This window comes from Pseudochaenichthys georgianus, chromosome 10 (genome assembly GCF_902827115.2).
Source record: "Pseudochaenichthys georgianus chromosome 10, fPseGeo1.2, whole genome shotgun sequence".
NCBI classification, from domain to species: domain Eukaryota; kingdom Metazoa; phylum Chordata; class Actinopteri; order Perciformes; family Channichthyidae; genus Pseudochaenichthys; species Pseudochaenichthys georgianus.
This window is the reverse complement of record NC_047512.1, coordinates 6,447,635-6,473,193: the sequence shown is the minus strand read 5'-3', so window position 1 is coordinate 6,473,193 and position 25,559 is coordinate 6,447,635. Positions and strand designations below refer to the sequence as shown.

General features: G+C 43.3%; 1 protein-coding gene across 1 annotated transcript in view; it reads left to right on the top strand.

Annotated features, from left to right (window-relative positions):
• Window positions 1-25,559, top strand: part of fat4 (FAT atypical cadherin 4) — a gene marked incomplete at its 5' end in the record, with an annotated part of 115,980 nt that overhangs the window by 52,837 nt on the left and 37,584 nt on the right. The window contains 5 exon segments of the mRNA XM_034093057.1: window positions 3,079-3,210; window positions 11,374-11,635; window positions 12,262-12,612; window positions 15,258-16,180; window positions 17,773-17,947. Coding sequence (XP_033948948.1) covers window positions 3,079-3,210; window positions 11,374-11,635; window positions 12,262-12,612; window positions 15,258-16,180; window positions 17,773-17,947 — 1,843 coding nt within the window.

The window sequence follows — 25,559 nt, the reverse complement described above, 5'->3', positions numbered from 1 at the left end:
GAAACTTCTGTTGCCTCCAAAAGCTGCACCCATTGTACACTGTTCTTTTCCCATTTCCTATCCCATGTCGCTGACACGTAGCTTCATCTGCGCGGGTTTCAGGGGTTTGCGAAAGAGAGGTTGAAGCATCTTGTGATGCCGACTCGAGAATCACCATAATCACTGTCAACATTAATGGAGATCTTATCGCTGGAGAATTCAAACACAGCTTTTCCATATTTATAGAGTCAATAAACAGAGAACGCACAGCGACATGTCTGTTATGATTCAAAAGTGAGCCATGTTTACTGGCTTTGAAATGCATATGTGGGTCAGCGGATGAGGTGGAGGGGACTGCAGTTTAAGATGCGGGATATGATTGGGAATGAAATATTGCCACACTAGACGGAGAACATCTGAAACGGTAAATGTCTCACTCTCACTGTCTCCAGGGTTTCCACTTTCCGTCAGACATTTGCTTAGCTGAGCTTGTGTTACTGATTAACTGTCCTCCTTTACTGTAGGTGGATGATTGTGGTCGAGTCCATTTGAGACCGTAAAAGAATATATTTAATGTACAAATGATTTCACTTTGTTTAAAGCTAATGCTCTTCTAGTAAGAGGGGATCAAGCCAGTCACACTTCTCATAAAGACCTTGCTTTGCTGCATCCTTGTCCCGGTGAAATGGCCTTCCCCGAGTTGGTCCCACACGGCTGGAAACTCTATTGTCTAAACAAGTGATGCTGTAGTATTAACATTTCCTTCAATTGAACTATAACAACAGAAAAGGCTTTCCAAATACTTTGTAGTATTCCCCTGAAGCTATGCTGGTGATGAACGAGTCTCCAAGCGTTGTGGGAAACCCGTCGGGGATCCTTGAGGTGGCTCACATGGTCTTTTTGTGAAAACGAGGAAAAGTTAAATGTCACTTTGATTTACTGAAATGACATAATTTATATAAACAATGTATCTAATCATAGGTTGGACTGACCGCTCGTGCGTCTCTCTTACATTTAGGTTATCAGAACAAGTCTCACTGTATGGCACAACGTGTATCCACATGGGGGGTCTGCGGCCGACGGTAACGTGTGTTTATGTTTCCCTCGAAGACATGAAAGTGAAAATCCCTGAGCTGCAGTCGGTTTGCTCTACGGTTACGCTTACTGTAAATCTCTACGGAGAGGAGCCGCGAGTGAATCTGTAAATTGTAAATTCTCCATGAGCTCCAGTGACGAGGGTACATGGGTTCCACCATAGACCCGTTATGCATTTGTCTAGATATGTTAGTTTATGTTGGCTTTGTATATGGAGCGGTACGAATGCTCCTTTTATTCTACAGTACTTTCAACAAGCAAAAGATCCTGTTTCTCAGCTTTCTTCTCTTTTATCTTAAACTAAAGGAGTTTAGATATGTGTTTAAAGGCAGCGTATCACCTCCAGGCACATGCATGCATAGAGTTTGGACAGAGATAACAGTGACTGCTTATCTTTAAGATTGTTTCTTTTACTCCATTTTTATTACATTTAGCTACTTCGTGATTTCGGTAGTTAAACAAACATCAACACTGATTATTCAATTCTAAGAAAACAGGTAGGAAGAAGTGGATACATTAGCTTCCTGACTAGCTAGCATAGCCGGCGAGCAGTCAGGGGCTGTTCCTCCATGCTGCTGCTCCAGAGCCACTATTTCAAGCATACTACATTATACACACATGCATTTCCAAACATCTGGACTACCTATGTTGTAGAATTATTATCTCTTCGATTTCCACACGGCATCTATTGCACGTCTGTCCGTCCTGGGAGAGGGATCCCTCCTCTGCTGCTCTCCCTGAGGTTTCTCCCATGTTCCCTTTAAACTGTGGGTTTTCTCCGGAAGTGTTTCCTTGTACGATGTGAGGGTCTAAGGACAGAGGGTCTAAGGACAGAGGGTCCAAGGACAGAGGGTCCAAGGACAGAGGGTCTAAGGACAGAGACCCTGACGACAGAGGGTCTGAGGACAGAGGGTTTAAGGACAGAGGGTCTAAGGACAGAGGGTCTGAGGACAGAGGGTCTAAGGACAGAGGGTCTGAGGACAGAGGGTCTAAGGACAGAGGGTGTCGTATTGTCATACTGATATTCTGTACACACTGTGAAGACCACTGAGACAAATGTACCATGTGTGATATTGGGCTATATACATAAACATTGATTGATTGACTACGTCATCGAGTGCCGCCAACGTACTGTTCCAATGTCCAGCATACTTGGAAATCTACCCAGCCCTGCGTACTTCGTAGCGAGAAATTTCGAGGTTGCACACGTGTCGACTCCGCGGTCTTAAAATCCCCACAATGCTTTGCGCACAGACCAATTTCCCCAACTCTGTGGCGGACAATGTAAGGCGGGGCCTCTCATATGACGCACACTCGCTCGCCTGTTCCACTCTTCGTTTTCCGAATGCCAGGAAGTGTTCTTGCCTCGCTTCTGAAGCAAGTGACTCGGAAGGTCATGTGCTACCAAGCAAGCGTCCTCGACATTGAGAAACACCCAGAGGCTGCAATGACAACATTAGCATTGTTAACTTTAGCGAAATTACTTTGACTTGTAGCTGCAGCTTTTATGGTGTAACCGACTCAATGGCTACGGTTTTAAGGCAGCTACATTTATGTTTGCAATGACAGGAAACTGGAAAATAGGGTAATTAGCTTTGGCTAATCACTGCAGTTTAGTTTCTCCCTCTCTTTTCTTGTAATTTCTATTTTGACTTTGACCAAAATGATATAGCAGAAAACATAGACATCAATCAAAAGATACATGTACTGTGTTATAGCTTTGAAGTGCAGACTACTAGCCTTTTGAATCCAAATCAATGAACTTAGGGAAAAGTAATGTTTCAGTCCCTTCAAGTCAATATACCACACTTCATTATGTCACAGCTTTCCCTCTCCAGCCTCCCTGGAGTCTGAGGAGGATAACTTCTTGTGCAGCTTCTTCTTCTTCATCCTCCGAAATCCAAGAAGATGGACACGTGTTTTTGTTTTTCTTTGCAGCGACCTTAGCAGCTGTAGCAGGCCGAGCTCTAACGGAAACTGTGGTCGTTTGTTCTTGCTCTGCAGGTGGAGATCACGCTCCAGGACGTCAACGACAACCCTCCCGTTTTCCCTAACGACATCCTCGATGTGACCATTGAGGAGAACGTCGGAGATGGCTTCAAGATAATGCAGCTAACAGCCACGGATGCAGACAAGGTAATGGCTTTCTTTTCCGTCTCAGTGTTTTTATACTTCGCTGTGCCCGTTTTCCACTCCACTCTGAATAGATATCCTGGGAGTGATTCAAATAGAAAATAAGCTCGACGTTTTTGTTCTGCCAGTGTCGAAACCGCTGTAGATTCGAATGGAATTTTACGGCCAACGCGGCTGCCAATAATGGAATTACGCTTGGTCAACATTTAATACCTTTACGTTGGACCACATTGATGCCAAAGGAGTTGTAGCTACAGATTGAAACTTCTAGGGATAATGGGAATTTAGCGCATATGAACATTAGATTCAAGATGCAAGGCTTTATTGTCATGTGTACATAGCTTCAGTGTAGAGATGGCAATGAAAACTTAAGTCACAGGCTGCAACAGTGCAACATGAATATATATAGGACAAATTAAAGCTATACAAATGGTGAAATAGAATGAAATTTACAAGCGGTGCATTGTGGGTCTTTCATTAAGAGGTGTTTAGAAGTGCTAAGACAAACATATTGCGAAACACACATACAGAGTAGGAGTGAAATAATAGTTTAATTCATGACTTAATTGATGGTGGGAATATAATCAACAGTTTTGATAATCCATTAGAGTCTATTCGTCGAAGCGAACACACCTACTGTTTTTTGCCAATGCTCTTTGCAATTAAAGACGTCGCCTTGCACTCTGGGAAATGTCCACGCATCGCACTTTTCAGACTTAACAGTTCATCAATTATTCAGAAAACACTACTTCACTTCTCCTTCCAACACCGTGACACAGAGTGGCCGCGGCAGCCTCACAGAGCAACACAAACAGAAAGACCGCTTCGAAGCAATCTGTCGTCATACATTTTTCTTTTATGAACTCACTCACACACTCAGAAATGTCCTTTTCTGTCTCGTGTTGACGTTATCTGAGACACGTCGAGGCCACTGGTGTCACACAGCCTGGAGGAGAGCGGACAGCGATTGATTTTGCGTCCAGCCGCTCGGATAGTCCCTCCGCGGCCTCCGTAGTTCATATTACATCACCGGGATCACTCTCGATTAGTTAAAGGCTCCATCTTCAGCTGCATTGGGCAGGATGTGGACATTAAATCCTGCAGTGAGTCAAACGCGGGCCCAGTCGGCATCTCCGAGGTCTGCGGTGCCTCTCCCAAGCCAAAGGACACAGTGGAAGAGAATGGAAAAAGTCAGGTCATAGAGGGGAGAGAGATTACAAAGAGTGAGAATGAACTCAAATGTGATGTTTAACTTATGAGGCCGCACGTCTTTTATTGCACAGCTGCTACCCTCACCCCCGCCGCTCAGCTCGGATTGTGAGAATAGTTTTACAAAGTCTCACTTCTGGTCACTTTTCTTTCGTCGGAATACTATTTGGACCGTAAATCTAAGGACGTTATTTGATTATTTTCTTTTTTTAGCGCCGACTATCCACAGTGTCGATCTTAAAGGTGGGGTCGGTAAGTTTCAGAAACCGGCTCGAGATACACTTTTTGTTATATTCCATGGAATGCTCTTAACATCCCGATAGCAATGAATATCTGAAGTGCTTTGACAAAAAATCCATAACAAAAAAATTTCATCTGTAGAAGCCGTGGTACTGTAAAAAGTACAACCAACCAATCGGATGGCCTACCTGCCTGTCAGCCTTCCATCTGGGCACACACTTATCTCGTGCCCTCATTGGTCATGTGCGCGTTCGTGTGTGTTGGAGGAGGGGCTCTGTGAGGAAGTGGCAGATTTTCTCCGGTTGTGTATTTTCAAATTCTAGCGATCTCGAGCCGGTTTCTCAAACGTACCTACCCCACCTTTAACTGCAGATGGTCTTGAAATAAAATGCACTGTTGTTCCATTGTTCGTGTTAGCCTGAGCTGTGATCCGTAACATAAGCTTTTTGTAATTTGTATTTTTTTCAATCGCACGCATATATTCACAAAGGACCAAGTTAAAGATCTTCTAGAGAATCCGCATGTTGCTTACAAGGCAGAGATTCAAAAGAAAAAGACACTTGCAGAGGAGCCTTTTTAGGCTTACAGAGTCTAGAGATGTTTACTCCAAACTTCAGGTCTGCATGAATAGGCTGTACTTCCTTCCAGCTCTCACTGGGAGCCAGATACGAGGCCAGCCAAGTCTTTGCCCACATCCTAACGCAGGAAACTTAAGTTGCGCTGACACTAAGCGCACAGAACGCACTGGAGCCCTCGTTGAGAAAGCCACATGTGTGAGCCTGTGCAGAGCAGCCAAGAGTGCAAGCTGTTGGCCAGCTGACGGCTGCATTCAGACATCATAATGATCCCTCCCAATTTAACAGTGCTACATGTGGGATTCATGTGTGAGGGTATTAAAATGCTGTTTCTTACGCATCCGTTTCTTCCCGCTCTGCCCGTTCCCACCCCGAAAAGAACAAAGAGAGTTCAGTAGGGTTGGAAGAAAATCGATAAAAAGCGTTTGTCTGATGCAGCGAGGCCTCTCTGCAAATGTTTCTCACCTCGTTTGAGGAGAAAAATCTGCCTTTGGAAAGACTTTGTTGTTTTATTAGAATTCTGACCTAATGTGGAAAATATGTCACAGGTACAAAAAAAAAACCTTCTTCATAAAGAAAAGTGCAACAATGGTTGTTTTAGGAGTGGTCTCTAAAAGGCAGCTTATCCTCGATGAACAGTAATGTGTTCCAGAGGCGGACACAACCACTGCGAGTATGTTTTAAAGTTTTTAACGCGTTGAAAACAGATTTCAAAGCAGCAGTGCGTCCGGTCGGTCCATCTAACCCGTTTAAAGGCTTTCTGCTCTCGGTGACAACACGCGGCTTGTTTTCCAGCTTGTCTGTGTTGTGATTGGCCGACTTACAGGAAGCGCCCTCTCCCCGCCGGCGCTGTCTGCTTCGCACCTCTCACTTCTCACTGCTTGCTCCCAAAAACCACTCATCTGCTAAATGAGTTTCCTCCTGCGCCCGTCTGGTACGATGCTCCCCGGGACGCTGCTGTTTAATTGGTCAGCCCCCCCTCCCCAAACAACCAAAGCTGCAAAGTAGCCAAACCCTTCAGTCAAGGTCAAGAGGGCAACCAAGTGTGCTAGTGTATGAGTTTGAGAGATCTTAAAGGTCCCCTATTATTCTGTTTTCATCAATATATTACGGGTCTCAGATAAATACAGAACATGTGGCTGAAACACCAACAGATCACTGCAGCATTACCCATAATCCCCTCTGTTTCCAAAGTGCTGATTCTCTGTCTGTTACTGTAGATGAAAATAAGGAGCCCCTCCCCACGCCTCTCTGAGAGACATTTAGTTACAAAGAACTCAATGGAGCTCTAGAGGAGATTCAGGTGATAAGGTGGGGGGGGGGGGGGGGTTACCTTGGTTGCTGATTGGCTAATGGCTACACAAGACAACACATCGTTATGACATCATAACGTGGCCAAAATCTGATCAGCTCATTTTCAGACAGGTTTTTATAGAAATGGATCAAAAAGAGAGAGAATCTTTGTTCCTGAAACTTTCAGAGTCTCTTTCCACAGAGGGGACACATGTTGATGTAGAAGAGACATGAAGAAGAGGGGACACATGTTGATGTAGAAGAGACATGAAGAAGAGGGGACACATGTTGATGTAGAAGAGACATGGAGAAGAGGGGACACATGTTGATGTAGAAGAGACATGAAGAAGAGGGGACACATGTTGATGTAGAAGAGATATGGAGAAGAGGGGACACATGTTGATGTAGAAGAGACATGAAGAAGAGGGGACACATGTTGATGTAGAAGAGACATGAAGAAGAGGGGACACATGTTGATGTAGAAGAGACATGAAGAAGAGGGGACACATGTTGATGTAGAAGAGACATGAAGAAGAGGGGACACATGTTGATGTAGGAGGGACATGAAGAAGAGGGGACACATGTTGATGTAGAAGAGACATGGAGAAGAGGGGACACATGTTGATGTAGAAGAGACATGAAGAAGAGGGGACACATGTTGATGTAGAAGAGACATGAAGAAGAGGGGACACATGTTGATGTAGAAGAGACATGGAGAAGAGGGGACACATGTTGATGTAGAAGAGACATGAAGAAGAGGGGACACATGTTGATGTAGAAGAGACATGAAGAAGAGGGGACACATGTTGATGTAGGAGGGACATGAAGAAGAGGGGACACATGTTGATGTAGAAGAGACATGAAGAAGAGGGGACACATGTTGATGTGGAAGAGACATGGAGAAGAGGGGACACATGTTGATGTAGAAGAGACATGAAGAAGAGGGGACACATGTTGATGTAGAAGAGACATGAAGAAGAGGGGACACATGTTGATGTAGGAGGGACATGAAGAAGAGGGGACACATGTTGATGTAGAAGAGACATGAAGAAGAGGATTTTGCATAATAGGTGACCTTTAATGCAGGTACAAGTGTGTGTGTGTGTGTGTGTGTGTGTGTGTGTGTGTGTGTGTGTGTGTGTGTGTGTGTGTGTGTGTGTGTGTGTGTGTGTGTGTGTGTGTGTGTGTGTGTGTGTGTGTGTGTGTGTGTGTGTGTGTGTGTGTGTGTGTGTGTGTGTGTGTGTGTGTGTGTTGGACTGTGGCCGAGCTGGACCTCCTGCCCTCCCACCCCCCTTTGCTCTGCCTTTGAACCCTATCAGAAAATTAATTGGCAAACTGCGGGTGTTGGGTTCCGGACTTCGGCCCAGGTGGCTGATGGGATTGCCAGATCTGGAGCCACTGATTGATGACAGCAGGGTCTTTAGATGAGCGGTGCCTCGCTCCGTCCTCCTCGTCCTTTTTTTTTTTTTTTACTGGGCCCGGATGTCTGACCGGTCTCTGGAATGAGAGGCCGGGTCGAGGATACGGAGGTTTTATCCGTCATAAAAACAAGCCTCGGGAAAGAGATAAGAGCAAGCATGAACTGAGCCTTTCGATATTGACTTCTACTAACGCTTTTGGCGGGCGACCTCCGTGTCTAGACATGTTGGCGCATTGACAGTTACAGTATGCACCCGGTCTGTTGAACATGGAGGAGGAAGAACAGGTAGCTTTGTGACAGACAGAATTGAACTTGATTCCGGTTTGTTCCATCAACAAATCAAGTCAAATAATGAAATATCTACCGCTACATTTATTATTTTTCTAACTTTTTTGTCACCTTTTATCTAGCCGCATGTCGAACGTTCACTGATTGTTAATGCAATCAAAAGTTATATGAACCGACGATACCGGTGTCCTTCAATAAGACAACATTTCTGCTTTGGTATATTTGGGGACATGTTTCGTAGCTCAGTCCAGGGACTTGACTTGGCAACCAAAGGGGTCGCCGGTTCAAGTCCCAGTCAGACTAAATACAGACTGAGGGTGTTTCTCAATGTCCAGGACGCTTGCTTGGTAGCACATGTCTTCCGAGTCACTTCCTTCAGAAACGAGGCAAGAATCCTTCCTAGCCTTGGAAAACAAAGAATTGTGGAACAGGCTAACAGGTGTGCGTCATATGCGAGGTCAATTGGTCGGTGCGCAAAGCATTGTGGATTTTAAGACCGCGGACTCTACACAAATCGAAATTTCCCGCTACGAAGTACGCCGGCCTCGTTAGAATTCCAAGTATGCTGGACATTGGAACAGTCCTTTTTGCGGGACTCGATGACATACAGTAGTATGCTTGAAATAGTGGCTCTGGAGCAGCCTTCCTCGACATTGAGAAACACAGAGTTCACCTTCTGGGCACGACCAAGCATTGGTTCATGTGTGTATTTTGACCTATGTGTGTATGAAATAAATACACTGAGTGAAAGATTGATTGATAAAAGTACATATTCCTTTCTGTCTATAACCATCTAGATGTCTTAGTGTACATCATAAAAATAAGCTGACAGATTTAATTGAAGCACTTTACACGAGGAGGCGCGAGCGTCAGAAGTGCAAAGAGGCTAATGAGTGACTAGCAGCGCAGCGACAGGGACTTTAATACAGCATGAGCACGACAAACTTGAAGTTCATGCTGATATGCTCAACACAGTGTATTTCCATAGAAAACTGTGCAATTGTTCACGAGAGGTTGATGGTGTAAATTGCATGTGAGTAGGGCTGTGCAATTAATCGTATTTTAATCGCAATTACGATGTTGGCCTGCCACAATTACGAAAACAACATAATCGAAAAAAATTATTATTTAGCTTTGCTTGGTTGTGACAGCATATTTGATCTAATTTATTTTTATTTATCATATTTATATATGTTTAGTAGCTTGTGGAAGTGCGCTCCAAAATATTTGTTGATCTTGTTTATTGGTATTTATTATTTTGATATTATTTATTTAAATGTATCATTTATTTTTGTATTGTTTTTTCAGTTGAATTATACGTTCAGGGTAATCAACAGTTGAAAAGATACTGTTCAAATTATTATTTGTATTTGTTTTAAAGTTCAATAAATGGATGTTTTCAAAGTCAACGAATAATCGTATTTACATGTAATAATCGTGATATCAATTATTGACCAAAATAATCGTAATTATGATTTTTGCCATAATCGCACAGCCCTACATGTGAGTGTTACCACGTCATGCCTTCGAGCTAGAGATTAAATTGAGTGACAGCTCGTCCAACATTGCATCCAGTTAATGTAAAATATAGCTTGTTACGTCACCACCGTTGTCTACGAGGCAGTAAATGTGTCAAGATGTAGATAAAGCATTAGCTTAATGCAGCGCCTCCCGTATAAGCTTCCCATTGTCCTGGCGGGATCAAAAAGCATCCCACAAACACCAGGCATGGCTGAAAGCGTCTCTGTTAGCGTAGCCAGCTGTAACCAGAGCTCCATCGCGCTGAATAGCAGTATCTTTTTGATGTTGCTTTTTCTTTTTGGCAGAAGACACAGAGTGAGACAGTTGTCTGATCTCTTATTGTCCCTGGCACAAATATAAATGTCAAGCGCTGTCGTCAGACTCATTCAGTTGTCATATCCCATTCAGTCCCGCTCTCCTATTCCAAAGCCTCCCGCTATAGCCATCACATGTGTCACAGCGCTTGTAGTTGTCTGAGGGAACAGGGGATCTATTAGTTGCATTTATAGAGGAACACTATAGCTCACAGAAGTTCAAAGACCGGGAGCGAGACTCACCAGAACGTCGCCATTCAGCCGCTGCTTTTATTTCTCTGGCTGGTGCGACCCGGCCTCTTTCTGATTTGGATGAAGCATGTTATTACAGATTATGTGCTTCAAGTGAAAGCACGGTGGCTGCTCTGCTAACATCTCCATTATATCAAGAATGTGGTGCCTCACAGACTGCAGAAGTCACATTTTACGAAAACAAGACACACTCTCAGCCTCTGTCCCGTGCAAACACAACGATTTTAAGAATACTGTGACATCCAATATCTATTTTTCTATATATGATGTTCTATCAAAAATATATTGACACAAGTATTTGTATTCAATTTTTATGTGGACATTTTATTTTTTCAATTTCAATTCATAATTGAAGTTGACTCTTTTCTGTGTAACAATATTCAGAAAATAGTAGGTGATGGTTTGAATATCCCACGTAAATGTTCAACATGTTACAAACTACTGTAGACATGTATTTTTCAAAGAAGAAACAACCAGTTGCATCCCACCTTCACATCAAAAACCCGGAAGAAAGCGGAAATAAATTACAATTCGAGTGTTTTCTTTTCAATATTAGACAATCATAAAGTTGTGAGTTGGTTTCATGTTTGTTCACATCAGCAGTATAACTCCTTTACATCCGTTTTCTCTTTCCGCTTGTATGTGTGTAGTGTCTCCTTGACGAAGGGTTCCATTCATGCTAGAGGAGTACAGAAGGTGGCCTGATCTGAAGACATGCCACGCCAACATCTGTGCTAAAGTGATTTCCTTCCAGATAGAGGTCCTTTGATACCTATAATCACTATGCTCGTCCTCTCTGGAGCCAGGGTTCAGAAGAGTGCAACAAACCTACTGGCCCCTTTTTTCACTCGAAACCCTGGGAAAAAGTTCAGCAAATATTCGCCTAACATTTGGTCTCGGTTTTCGATTGCGATGAGCTAATCCATTTGAAACAATGACCGCGTAAACACAAATGTTGATTCCAAAATGTGAGGTTTGGTGCAGAATAAATATACTTGAATCGACTTTATTTGCAGTTTCAAACTACAATCTTACTTTGTCTTCCTAACCTCAGGGTCCCAATGCTCTTGTGACGTACACCATCATCAGCGGGGCGGACGACAGCTTTCGCATTGACCCTGAGTCCGGAGACCTGATCGCCACAAAGAAGCTGGATCGGGAACGCCGCTCGAAGTATTCCCTTCTGGTCCGCGCTGACGATGGGAAACAGTCGTCCGACATGAGGCTGAACATCACGGTGAAGGACCTCAACGACCACACGCCCAAGTTCTCCCGCGCAACGTATTCTTTTGATATCCCAGAAGACATGGCGTCAGGTGAGTGTCATTCAAAGTCCTGTTAGTAAGTCGAACAAACCAGAATCGAATAATGTAGACGGGCAATGCTTCGTCTTCTGCAAAAGTCCTTAGAGTGAACTTAGATAGCTCTGTTAAGGTCATCAAGAACTCAAATTATCTGAGCAGCTTCTGAGTAGAAGTTTATAAGAAACATGTTTTATAGGAATATTTTATATGACAGTGGTAGCTCTCCCAAATCCCCTTTATCTTCCGTGAGGGTAAAATTAAGAGTTTATTAGGTCAAAGGGACAGTAACTGATATTTGATTTATATGGAAACCAGCGACCAGCAGGATTTACAATAATACTGACAACTTCCTGGCACCGCTTAAATCACAAGAAAGAGGAAAATATGTTTGGAAAATCCAACAGGAGTTCAAGTGAGGACTTAATTACGATATATGTACCAGTAATATTAAAAAACACCTAATCATGGCTGTTAGTGCATCATGTTTAAAGGTCATCAGTTTAATAACAATCAATGGAAGGGTTTCGGTTCAGTGAAAAAGCAATACTGGTGGAAACAGTTGCAATAATAAAGTCCTCTGTGAGTGTGAGTGATATATTAAAGTGTAACTTCTCGCCTCTGTGGTACAACTCCCGCAGGCTCCATTGTGGCGGCTATTCTGGCCAGCGACTCCGACTCAGGGGTGAACGGGGAGGTCACCTACTCGCTGGAAGATGACGACGAAGACGAGACTTTCCGCCTGAACCCGGTGACCGGAGTCTTCAACGTGACGCGTCCGCTGGACTACGAGACCCAGCGGTTCTATATCCTGACGGCAAAGGCTCGGGACGGCGGCGGGCAGGCCAGCACGGTCAGGGTGTATTTCAACGTCCTGGATGTGAACGACAACCCGCCCGTCTTCAACACGAGCTCTTACAGCTCGTCTGTCTCCGAGAGTCTGCCGCCCGGATCCAGCATCGTCACTGTGGGGGCCAGTGATGATGATGATGGTGAGTACATTACATTTGACTTTATTATTTGCCCCTTTTGTTTGTTTGTTTGTTTGTTTGTTTGTTTGTTTGTTCACCATGTAAAGCAGCCTTGGGTCGCTTGAAATGCGCTATACAAATGTAATCTATTATTATTATTATTAAATAAGGCGATTAGTTATTTTGTAACTTCTTTTCAATTCAAAGATCAATACTGGAGTGAAAACAATACTTTGTAACTTTACGATTACTTACTTACTTATTCCTCTGAAATCAGAAGTCCTTTTGTTCGTGCCACAGCGGGGGGACATTTCGAGTGTTACAGCAAAGGGGACAGTGCAGATAGAAGGCAACATAAAAATAAGTAGAATAATATATTAATAAAACGGGTAAGCACACAATTAAAAAGTAAAATAATAATTACAGATCCAGGGTAAAAGAGTTAATATATCAAAGATAAATACGCATTAAAGTGTTGCTATGAGAATATTTCAAGGTAAGGGATTTCAAGAAAGCTGATTTTTTTCAAATACTACAAAAAACTATATTCTTGGAAAATGCATTCTTTGTAAAAAAAATTGTAAATTATACGTAAAATAATCTCATAAAAGAAATAGAAGATGGAATTTTCCACTTTTGATTTTCTCATGGCTTATTTTCTTATTTTTCTTATTTTGTCTCAGGAAAGTAAAAATGCAACTTAAAGTTTATAATAAATATGTTTCTGTTTTATTTCCTAATTTGACAACTTGACAATGGGTACGCATGAAACTCTAAAACAAACCACCACATGTTGGCACTGATTTGACTCCATACAGTTTTCAGATGACTTTTTCTTCTGATTGAACCACCAATAACAAATGTTTTTTTAAATATAAACTAGGACCAGAAACAGTTGGCAACAAATACTGTAATGTGTACTTAGATCCCAGATAAATCAAGTCTCGTCAAGTATCCTGGAGACGTCCTGATATTTAAAGAAAACAGTTCTTCGAGGATGTTTGGAGCAGTAATGTACTCCCAAACTGTATAAATCAATGGTTAGTGAGCCTTTGCGCCTGTCGTTTTTTTTATGACAGTCGGTTACACAAACCTACATTTTATTTTTCGTTTTTATTTTGCTCCCTGCATGAGTGACTTGATGAAATACATCTTCACCGTGTGATTAAGTGGCCCGAGTTATTCCTGCGTCTCAGGTGGTGGGGTTTTTGTGTTTGTGAAGTGCCGTGTGGTATTCGAACGGTCACCGCTACTCTCCTCCGCTGTAATTACCGCTTCACCCAAACCTAATGTGGTTATTGTGACCTACATTCCTGGGAAATACGCTGCCTCGCTCTCCACCAGAGTCTGGCTTCTTTCTCCACTGTCCACATAATCGGACCACATCATCCTGTCAGATACATACTTGCCGCTTTCCACTGTCAGAATAAAACGCCGCCATTGTTAGCACTTCCTAAAGCCCTGACCCCCGACCCCCAGACTTTTGCATAGCCTCGACTCGGATTGGAAGCAGCACTCGAGCTTTTGATAACGGATTACTTGTATACTGTAAATACAGTGTGGGAAAATGCCGGCGCTTTCCACATGAATACCCTGTTGAGTTGAATTACAGACGCTCATGTTAACCCCCACTTCCAAGGGGGAGGGCTGCGGATTACGCCTGATTTCAAGGATAGATATATTACTGCACCCATGTACTCGGTCACATTGTAACTTTACGATTTAAATACATGTTTCCAAAACGTCCCAACCACACTATCAGTTTAGGAAGTGGTTAGCCGTGGTGTTTCTCTATTGATAGCCATCTGTCATGCTCCATGAATGGATTGTGTACTTGGAGGACAAGAGTAGTAGCAGCCAGAGCTCTCGCTACCGCATGCACAATATGTGGCAATGCATGTTTGATAACGCATATAAGTGCCTTATTCATACGCATAGAGAATATCACATCTCGAACAATGGATGGCTATATCAACATTCAACCTTTACTACTTCCTCCTGTCTATTTGTTATCTGGCTATTATTTTATTCAAGGTCATACTCGTGGAGATTAATTTGTTGTTGGCACTGTGTGTGACAAGACAAGGTTTGTAGTAAATAATACATCCGAACTCTCAGCCTGAAAAGACTCCACATCTTATCTGCCAAAATAAAATGTTGTTTCCAGGTTTTATTTATTCTCCAGCCAGGGAGAGTAATGTGTTTAACCTTTGGAGACACATACAAATGTAATTTAAAATCACAGAGTAGATGTGTTGTCCGTGTTGTTTGTGTTTCGGTATCCTCTGGTATGAAGCACTTGGGACTGACGGTGGTGAATTTGCTGTGTTTAGTTTACTACAGACAAACAGAAAATGAATCTGTTTTTATAATCAAATGATTAACTCTTCTGGATCAAGCTTCTCCAATAAATACATTTGACAATTTGTACATACATGAATACAAATTGACCTGTTTTTGACCTTTAAAGTCTTTTTTTTGCTATTTCCTAAAATGTCATCGACAACATTATCAATCGATTAATCAATAAAACTATTAGGGACTTTGTCAACAATGAAAAAAATAAGTATCTTACCTACCAAAATGTGTGGCTGCTGTTATTGACTTTAAAGATGTTTATGTGTCTCTATGATCGTCTTGTAATTCCCTTTCTGCTTCTTTTCCAGGCCCTAATGCTCAGCTCCTGTACAGCATAGCTTCTGGTGATCCCCAGAGCCACTTCGTCATCACCAAGGAAGGAGTCCTCCAAACCAAGAAGGCCTTGGACCGAGAAACCCAATCCTTCTACAACCTGGTGGTCACAGTCAACGACCTGGCCCCTCCCCCGATGACCCGCTTCACAAGCACCGCCCAGGTGTCCATCATCCTACTGGACATCAACGACTGCCCGCCCGCCTTCACCTCTCAGAGGAAGACTTACATCCAGGAGAACACGCCGGTGGATACGGTGGTGTTCACTGCCAAGGCCACGGACGCTGACAGTGGACCCAACAGCTACGTCGAGTACTCCATGAAAGGACCTTTCGGGAACAAGTTCAGCATCGGCACGATCGACGGAGACGTCAGGTTGGTTGGCGAACTGGACCGCGAGGAGCTTTCTAACTACACCCTCACAGTTGTAGCTACAGATAAAGGCGAACCTGCTCTGTCTTCAACAATGGATGTCACTATGATGGTTCTGGACGTCAACGACAACACGCCGAGCTTCTCGCAGAATATCTACGACATCGAGATTGAGGAGAACACCTTGACTGGGACTGATGTCATCCAGGTGTTCGCCAGCGACGCAGACGAGGGAACCAACGGGCAGATCCGATTTTCCATCTCAGGAGGCAACACCAACTCTGACTTCAGGATTGATTCGGTTACCGGGGTGATTTCCGTTGCCAAGCAGCTGGACCGCGAGGCGCGTTCATCGTATTCGCTGGTGGTCCAGGCCGCCGATCGAGGCAGCAGCCCGAGGGTGGACCGAACGACCGTCAACATCGTTCTGTTGGACGTCAACGACTGCTCCCCCGTGTTTGAGCTCTCTCCTTACACCGTCAATGTTCTGGAGAACTCTGAGAACTTACCCCAGAAAATTCTGCAGGTCAGTTTGTTTGTTTTTTTAACAAAGATTAATTTAAATTAAAGCAGTTCGGATGTCAATAACATTCACAGACACCGGACTGCTTGAGTGAAAAGACGGCAGTGTTTTGAATGACAGTTCTAAAACTCAAATAAGCGAATGCCTTAACTACATTTGTAGTAATACTAACTTAATAAGTGCAGGTATGTGAGCGGTACCAGTGCTCTAAACCACTTACTGTAGCATGGTGGTCTGTGTTTTTCTAAATGCCCTGACAAATATGTGACTAGATTTATATAGAAATGATATATGACTGCAATTTGCTCTGCACAATTAGGGAGTTATAGTATTTCACCGAAATATGAAACGGGCTAAATTGCGTGACAGGGCCATTAACGTCTCAGCCACCCTGATGACTAAATGAGCCATATATGAAAACATTTAGGGTAAAGGCAGATTTCCAGTGATGGCACAATTCCATTTTATTATCCCGTGTGTACCCTGTGAGGAAATTGGGGTACACTTATGTGGTGGGAAGGGGTGCAGACGTGGTGGGCTTTTGCCACATCAGAACACATCTGTACGCTAACCTGGCTATATGGCTGTCTGCGGCAGAGAGGGCTGAGGCTTTTGGGCACACCAGTAAAACGCGGTAGGGGAAAAGTCAGACTGACATATGGATCTGTACTCCCTGTTTTTACGGATTCCATGGAAGTCTGATTAGACAAAGTGAATAAGTAACGGTCTTCCTTCCCTTAACAATTACCTTCATGGTGCCGTCCAGCACCGTGATGGTAATTAACTGTAAAGTGCTTCAATGGAAAGACTTAGGATGGCGGTTGTAGTGGCTTACTACCAGCTACTGTATATATGGTTGTGAGAATTGAGAAACATATTTTCTAGCAAGGAAAGTCAAACAAATGGCGTGGAAGAAAAACAACAACAAAACTGCTGGAAATGTTAAAAATGTGATTGTTTTGAGTTGGATGAAATTGTGCCAACGCCATTGCTCTGGTTTCCAAGCAGCTCTTTCCAAAGATCATTGTCAACTAATCCACTGACATATCAAGTCAAGACTTTATAAAGCCCAAAAGCACAAGTGTTGTATCCAGTGATGGAAAGAAACTACGTGTATTGATGCAAAACCTGTACTTAAATATAATGTTGAGGTACTTTACGTCAAGTGGGACTACGGAGCCTTTCTTGGATAGTTTAATAATCATACAGTCACCAACCTGACTTGCACGGCGAAATTGTTTGCCAATATTAGCCAATGCTAGCCAACATAAACCGCTGGTCATGTGTGTTGAGTGTTTTAGTGCTATTTGAGACAACTTCTTGTTCTTCTCTCAAACTAAGGCTACATAGCTTTGGTCTGAGAAAGGGTTACTTTTTGTTTTGTACTTGGAACAGAGAAGTAAAGTACGTCAAACTGTACTAAACTAGTATGCATGTTTCTTCTGCCGCTGCTGCCATGCTTTGACTTTCCAACTCTTCGATTAAAGAGGCCATTTAATGTTTTTGGAGTTTTCCCAATCTGTCCTCTTTATTTACCAAAGTCTGTTCTTCGAGGACTCAAGCATCTCTAAAGAACCTGTTTTGGGGTTTTCCAGGTTGTTGCCAGAGACGACGACCAAAGTGCCAATGGCCAGCTAAGCTACATGCTGAGTGGTGGGAATGACGAGGGCGCGTTCAGTCTGTCGTCCAGCGGTCAGCTGAGACTCACCCAGACGCTGGACCGCGAGGCTCAGGGGAAATACATGCTGCTGATCACAGCCGCTGACTCAGGTAAGACCACAGTGATACCATCTCCACATGTTTGACGTTTTTCCGGCAAAGATTCGTTTTAGTTCGCTGTGCAGTATTATCTTTCAGTTCTGTAATGTTTCAAAGTCAGTTTGAGCTTGGTTTTTTTAAACCTATGAGGACGATCTGATGTAAGCACTGTGTAATATGTCCTGACATCGACATTGTTTATTTTTTCAAGCAAAGCGAGATACATATTTTTGTAATCATTCAACAAAACCGAGCTGAAAAACAATGTTTTCATAAACTAACAGCAATGTCAACAAACAGCATTTTGATTTCATATTGTGTGCAGTCCCCTTTTCGTGTGGTACAATAAGCTAAACAACCCTGGAGTTTTTAGCTGAACAAAACAGTGTTTTTTTTGTTGACCCATTCTCTCGAAGTCCTTTCAGCGGGTTCGATTGAACAGCATCCTCTGTTTATTTGGACATGGCGGCAGAGCTTGTTAGAGCCAGATAAAAGGTTAACTTGTTATTGCATGGAGGCCAGTTAATGTGCAGTTAAAGCAGTACGTGCGTATCCCTGCTGCAGCCAAATCACATGGTTCACAGTTAAGTATATGTTTCTCCGAGCTGCTCTGGCATGGCCGTCATGGTCTGAGGGTGGTTCTGTTTCATTCCTGGACTGACCATGTGACCATTCATAACGCTGTGTATTTTTGCCACTGCTCAGGCTTTGGTGAGAATTGGGACAATGTTGCATGAACAATGTTAGATACTCCTACAGTATGTAAACACACGTCTGAGTGAGTTTCCACTGCATTTCTAGGGGAGGAAGTTACATTATTTTGGTTACTTTTAAGTATATTAATCAAACCTTTTGTATTCTCTTCATGTTTTGTTGATATGTCCTTGCTTCATACAGAGGTTTGTGCCACATGGACAAAGTTTCCCAACATACTAATTAGGATTCGATCCCTTTTAGTACGCTTCAAGAGGAGTCCATATTTAGAGCCCTGACAACAATTCCAAAATATTTTGACTGCGCTTTTCAGTACAATGTTGGTACGAGGCAGAAAGAAGGATTTGGGGTAGAATATCAACATATCAAAAAGCCCATAATCATAGTACAGGCCAAATTACTCGGCAGCATTTTCTCACATTTTTTCGGCCTGGGCTGAGGCGGTGGGGGCAAATGCTTCTCCCATGCAGCCGCTATCTGGCAGGGAGTGTTGAAGGTGGACGGTTGCAGACATGTTTCCAAGTCTGCTTTCTACCATAGCCCATTTTCCACCACAGACATTCATCTTAGCAACCCGACGCCTGCCTTTATCTTCCCGTACCACCATGTTAGACGAGTTCGGCTACAAAATGCTGTGTAATCGAGAGAGAAAAACGGATTTATTACCCTTGAACTTCAGACTTCAAAAGTATTATTCTGTCAGACGAGGTCCTAAACTATCTGCTGCTCAGGAAATAGATTGTGTTGTCAACGTTGTAACAGCCAAGGACGAGTAGTAATAGCCTCTATGCCCTGCAAACACTTCATCACGAACAGAAGAGATAATTTTACCCAAGACAACAGGCAACAAGATTTACGATCAGTTTGCAGCATTTCTTTAAAACCTGTTCTGTGAATGAATCATAGAGGTCCACGTAGCCGGAGCTATGTGCCTGGGTATCGTGCTAACAGTGCTCCATCCTCCTGGGATGTGTCCAGTCCTCTCATTGAAGGTAAAGTCATTGAGCAGAGCGTCTCAGCCTGCTGTGCCGACTGAAATCTGTCATGACATGGATGGAAACAAAAGAGCTCACCGCGTGCTCGTTCCCATAATAGGTTCTGGCTCAGTAAAGCAGACAAATTTGGCCAACGTTTGCCATCATTTGAAAATCTGTGCACGGCCCCGAAATGTGGCATCCACACAAGCTGCTTAAAGGTGTTTTACAAGGCGTCTTGTTGAGAGGATATTCTGTTGTTCTCCCTCTCTCTTCCTTGTTTATGGAAAGTTGTTTGCAGCGTTTCTGAGTTACAAGTTGTGCAGATACATCGGGGGGGTCCGGGGTGGATCCTAACGCCGGGCCGACATCTGGGATCAGCTGCAGGAAGATCAGATTAGTAAGCCACTGTTTAGCATTGCTAGTTCCGCCCCTGGGGAAGAATGTGAAACAAAGCGATTTGCATTCGGAGCCACACGGTAACATACTTTGCGTGTGCTGAATTTATTTAAACGGGCATCTGAGGTTGAAGAAAATATGTTTTTGATGTATCTGGCAGCTGCTAAAGTGTGTGTTTTTACAGCCGATTAGCATTTATGAGTCCCAGAAAGAAATTAGAAAGCATTCTTTTCATTCTCTAAACAATTATCTTCTTTTCATTTTTAATACTTTTAATGAATTTCCACCATATGGAGGTACTTGCTTCACTTGACTGATCTCACAATAAGTAAATAAAGTTGCCAGCCGCTTTTGTATGAGCTTTCTCAAATGGAACAGTCTTGGAAAGCAAAAGGGACTTTAGGGTAACTTTATCAAAAACCTATTTAACACACTACTGGAAAGGGGCATAATAGGGCCCCTTTAGGAGAACTTGTGTGTGTGTCTTCACAGTAATGCTTGTCTTCCCTGCTTTTCATGTCACTAAACACATTTGTATTTCCTGTCTGTTGCCTCAGCGCCTGTGTGTGGTGGTGAGAGCGTCCTCGGCCTGCATTGACACGCACGATGTTTGGTCACATGTATTAAAGGGAAGGCATACTAAATCCCTTGGCCTATGTCTATTATGGCGGACGTGGCCTCATAGAAATCCCATGTCTTTCACATCCCTCCAGCACATCGCCCCGTACTGCCACGCTGTTTGTATATGGCCTTTTAGCTGCTGGGTGAGGGGCAGTGTTGGGGGGGGCTAAACGACCGCTTAGCAGATAAAGAATTGTAATGACCATTCCTACCCAAAACAGGATCTTTTATGCTGTTAAATGGCTCCCATGCATCTGGTGTATACACCCTTCAGTCTTCTTGACTTTTTTTCTCATTGACTTCATTCTTTGAATAATGATCTGTCAATCTCCTGTCATCAAGTGTTGAACAAGAACAACAAAGAAAACTTAACCTGGGCCTTAAAGCAGCCCTATTCTTCTTTTTCGGGTCTTTTCCTGTCGTGTGCAATATAGGTTTGTGTGCATGTCAATGGTCTGCAAAGGCTACAATTCCAAAGTTCCCTCCAGAGTGAGTTTCTCTTTCGCAAATAATAACATTAAAGCATGAAGACGTGTCACAGTAGAGGAACAAATCCAAATATGAACCTGAACATGAGCAGAAGTGGGCCCTTTTTAATAGGGTTCGTTTATGGAGGTTTCACTCGGTCTGCAGTCTTGTGGCAAAACAAGACTTTGCCAAATAAAATATCAGGTTCCTCAAATGAACTTTTACACCGCAGTTAAATTGTGGATTAGCTCTCACAATGTGGTGTGGCTTTTTCAATGTGAGTTTTTCCTATCGCCTGTTTTCCACTCGCTGGTAAACGTCCACAATAAGTCGATCTGAGTGTCTGTTAACAGCTTCGGTGAGTAGTTTATTTGTTAAAGGGGTTTTGGTCGGATGATTAGCCTGGCAGAATGCGCTTTGTAATGATGTTTATTTGCTGTGTTGTTGTGAGGTTAGCACACCAAGTTCTCTCAAAGCTGCTTTCATTAAAACTCGTTGTTGCCGTTCATGGCTTGCTTTCCTTTTGAAATACATTGCAGCGTTGGATGTGTGTGTGTGTGTGTGTGTGTGTGTGTGTGTGTGTGTGTGTGTGTGTGTGTGTGTGTGTGTGTGTGTGTGTGTGTGTGTGTGTGTGTGTGTGTGTGTGTGTGTGTGTGTGTGTGTGTGTGTGTGTGTGTGTGTGTGTGTGTGTGTGTGTGTGTGTGTGTGTGAATACGTTTCATTTTTTACCCTTTTTTCCAAAGCCATATTTCAGTTTTTATGTCGCCCACGTATGAACATTATAGACTTGTATTATGAGGAGTTATACTGCCAGTATGTTCCCCACACTGGTCATGATCTGCTGGTGTAGCCGTGTCACCGTAACATAGAGAATGTTCCACTGATGCTAAATTGAGATTTCCAAATATTCAACAACAGAGCAAATAAAAGCACCATTGTAATAAAACAAAAAACAAAAGGCAACTCACTTCATAAAATGTCACCACAGGCCCTAAAATATGAGAAATGGCAGCACTTCTTGTCTGCCGATATGCTTTCTTTGCCTGCGTGCAAACCGCTAAACCCCTATCCGTAACATATGGGGAAGAAATTATGCAAAAGCAGTCAGACGCGGCACTCCATAAATAACAGGCGAGCTGTGTAACATTAGGTTTAATTTGACGAATGCCTCAGAGATTGGCGTATTATTAGAAATATTCTCTCCCTCTGAAACCGAGTGGCTGCTTCGAGTGTTCGACTCAGATGTCCCTTTCACTCGCTTGCTGTTAAGTGTGAGAAAACCTCTGTTTACTCTGTTATGGTTGGCAAACGGAGCATTGGGACTGCTCACACCCTGCACACAGCTCCGCCGAGGCTATTCATGGGTGCTGGACGGGGTCGCATTAAAAGAAGCTTTGTTGCAAAGCAACAGCTTCTCAGAGGCAGAAAAATGTCAATTTTGCCTTGATGGCGGCCAATTCTCTCCCCCTGAGTAATGATGTGTTTTATTTACGCCGTCCCTTAAGAGCACAATCTAGCCGCAGTCCATAAACCGTAATTAACCGTTTAGCCTTAAGCTTCAGCCGAGATGGGCTGTCTCATACATTTACACATCCATCCGTCTTCCTTAAGTCAACCTGTCCTGGACTTTAATGAATCCGATTGTTTGGACATCCCAGCTTTATCCTTGTTTGTCAGATTTTTCGATAAAACATCAGTCATTCATATATTATATAGGAAGAGATTATCTCTTGTGCCCGCAGAGACACTCAAACCTGCTACTTAGCGCAGCTTAGACTGAGCAACTCGGGGCAACTCGCAGCCTTTCCCAGGAGGTGGGTGCTGCTGTTTCCTTCAGATCAGCCCCCCGCGAGGCTCTCTCAGCGCCGAGCGTCCTCGTAACAGCTGTGGCGGTCAAAAAACAGATCACTTAATCGTCATTAACGCATGTATTTGGACCCCCTGCGGTTCAGAAAGTATGGCCACGCCACCTTCTTGGAGGTTAATGTGATTTGTGCAGTGGTAATGTACACTAATAAGGTGCTTAGAGCCTGCCATATGTTTATGCTAGACAATACTTTCTGGGCTGAGAGGCTTACAGGGAACACTGTCTGTGGGTCTTTAGGATGCAACAGATGGTCAGATGCTCTAGTTCAGTCTCAGGGTCCTGAAAGCTTGTTATTTTGGACGCGAGTTCTTCTGGGGTTATTCTGGGTTCTCCTCTTTTCTCGCCGAAACAAACCTCTTAGATCTGAGCTCAGATTCAGCGGTGAAATATAAGCACACAGAAATTAAATGTCATTCCCACCGCCGGTTTAACAAGCACTTTGAGTTCTCTGGGATTATGCTGAAATATCAAACAGAGGGCTGTGTTTTGCTTGTCACTGGAATGTGCTGCGTTTGATTAAATGGTAATGGTGTTTCGAGATTCAATTAAAGCAGGGAGGAATCCTCATGCGGCTGCAGCGCGTTGAGCTCCCCGGCAGATTCAGTCGCTTTGTGTGAAGACGAGGTGCACTGACGCCAGCGTCTGTTTTACTTTATCCCGTAGAGCAGGGGCGTCAAACTGAAACACACAGTGGGCCAAAATAAAAAAAATGGGTATTAGTGGAGGGCCGGACTGGTTCAATGTTTATTGGAAAACGTATTGAAATGAACTTATTGCACATATTGAACCTGGAACTAACAAAGCTTAAATGATTGCCTATAAAAACAACATTAAACATTAAAAAATCAGTTGCATTCATTTCTTATGGCTCTATCTGCAGCTTCTCCAGAGTCATTTCTTATGAGTACATTTCTCCACAGGCCAACAACAGCTTCAACAAAACTATTTCCCTCAAAGAACAAACCAAACATGTCCTGTTGTCGTGAGAGAAAGTGCAGAAGGAAACATCCATTGAACTCAGGTTGCTGCTCTGATGCTAGCTCAAGCAGATACTTGGCATCTCATCTCGGGTGCAAGGTCATCAATGTTTGGGCTCAGGCTCTGAGCGGAGGAGACCCTCAGGATGGAGTGAAGGTGTGCGTGCAATATACCGGCGGGCCAGATCTAATAGTAATTAGAAATTATCCTGCGGGCCGAAATTAAATCCCCAAAGGGCCGGATTTGGCCCCCGGGCCATGAGTTTGACACATGTGCCGTAGTGTAATGGCTGCTCAAAGGATTACACATAAACTGTTATCTGAATACCATCGGTGTGATGTGTTTCCATCACCGTCCCCAGTGTTGGAGACAGGGTTATCATCAGGACTTAGCTCGGACTTAGCCTTTATGGTATCCATACCACTTCAGAGCTCAGTGACGGCATCGCAGCTCTCTAGGGCCAAGCCAACTCACGGAAACATTTTCTTTACTGATTGAGGGAGCATGCTTCATTGGATCCAAACCCCATTTTCCCCATGTGCAATAATAACCCAGATCATTTGGATCGAATATACACGAATGAGAGGAAGCGCCGAGTGGCATTTGCTTAATGTTCTAGTCAAAGCAACATTTCTAAAAGAACATAGTTCGTCTCGATGTTCAAGCGATGACGTTGATAAATTCTTGGCGTGAGGTAAATACCGATGAAGTGAGTCTGTAATAGAGAGGCGAAGTCCCTCCCTTTCCGGTGGACCTCCATGGGACCTTATTTCTGAAAAACTATGTATTGAAGTCAATGGAGAGAGAAAGATTATCTTTCGATCCCGTTTGAATTGTGCCACGAATTACACATATGATGTTTGTCAATTTAAAAGATAATTTTTCAAGTAAAACAAATTAAAATGTGTCGTAAAACTGTGAAGTAACACTTTTTTTGTGTGAAACCGCTCAATGAACTACATCTCCCATCTCGCACCACACACCAAGACGGTCGTCACGTTGGCACACTTCACTTCTTTCTTTCAGAATGAGGCGGAAAGTATTCAACGAGGTGAAAATCACTCCAAGTCTGGGCGCGTTGAGAGCTGCACATACACACAAGGGGAGTTAGTCGGTTCCGTAAGAGCCAGCAACTCTGGGATTTGTAGTCTTTCTAGTTGCGTATTTTCCATAGTCTTATATTTCAACAGTTTTACGACAAACTGTGACTTTTTTGACATGGAAATTATTTGTTAAGATTGACAAACATCATGTGTGTAATTCGTGGCACAATTCAAACGGGATCGAAAGATAATCTTTCTCTCCATTGACTTCATTACATACTTTTTCAGAAATAAGGTCCCATGGAGCGGAAGCAGATGGGCGGGACTTCGCCTCTCTGTCAACAGCAGAGCAGTGTCAGGTCATGGCGGTTTGCTTTCATAAGTAACCCAAGATTAACCCCTGAAATAAGATTATGCTCATGGCACAATCTTAACACAGACGAGAGGTCGTGCCTTGATTGCCTTATCTGTTTTGGCCGACATGTGATTTACAAATTAAAGGTGTTTAACATAATGGTAGTTAGAATGCAAACAAGTTTCAAATGGTCAATCATGCAGAA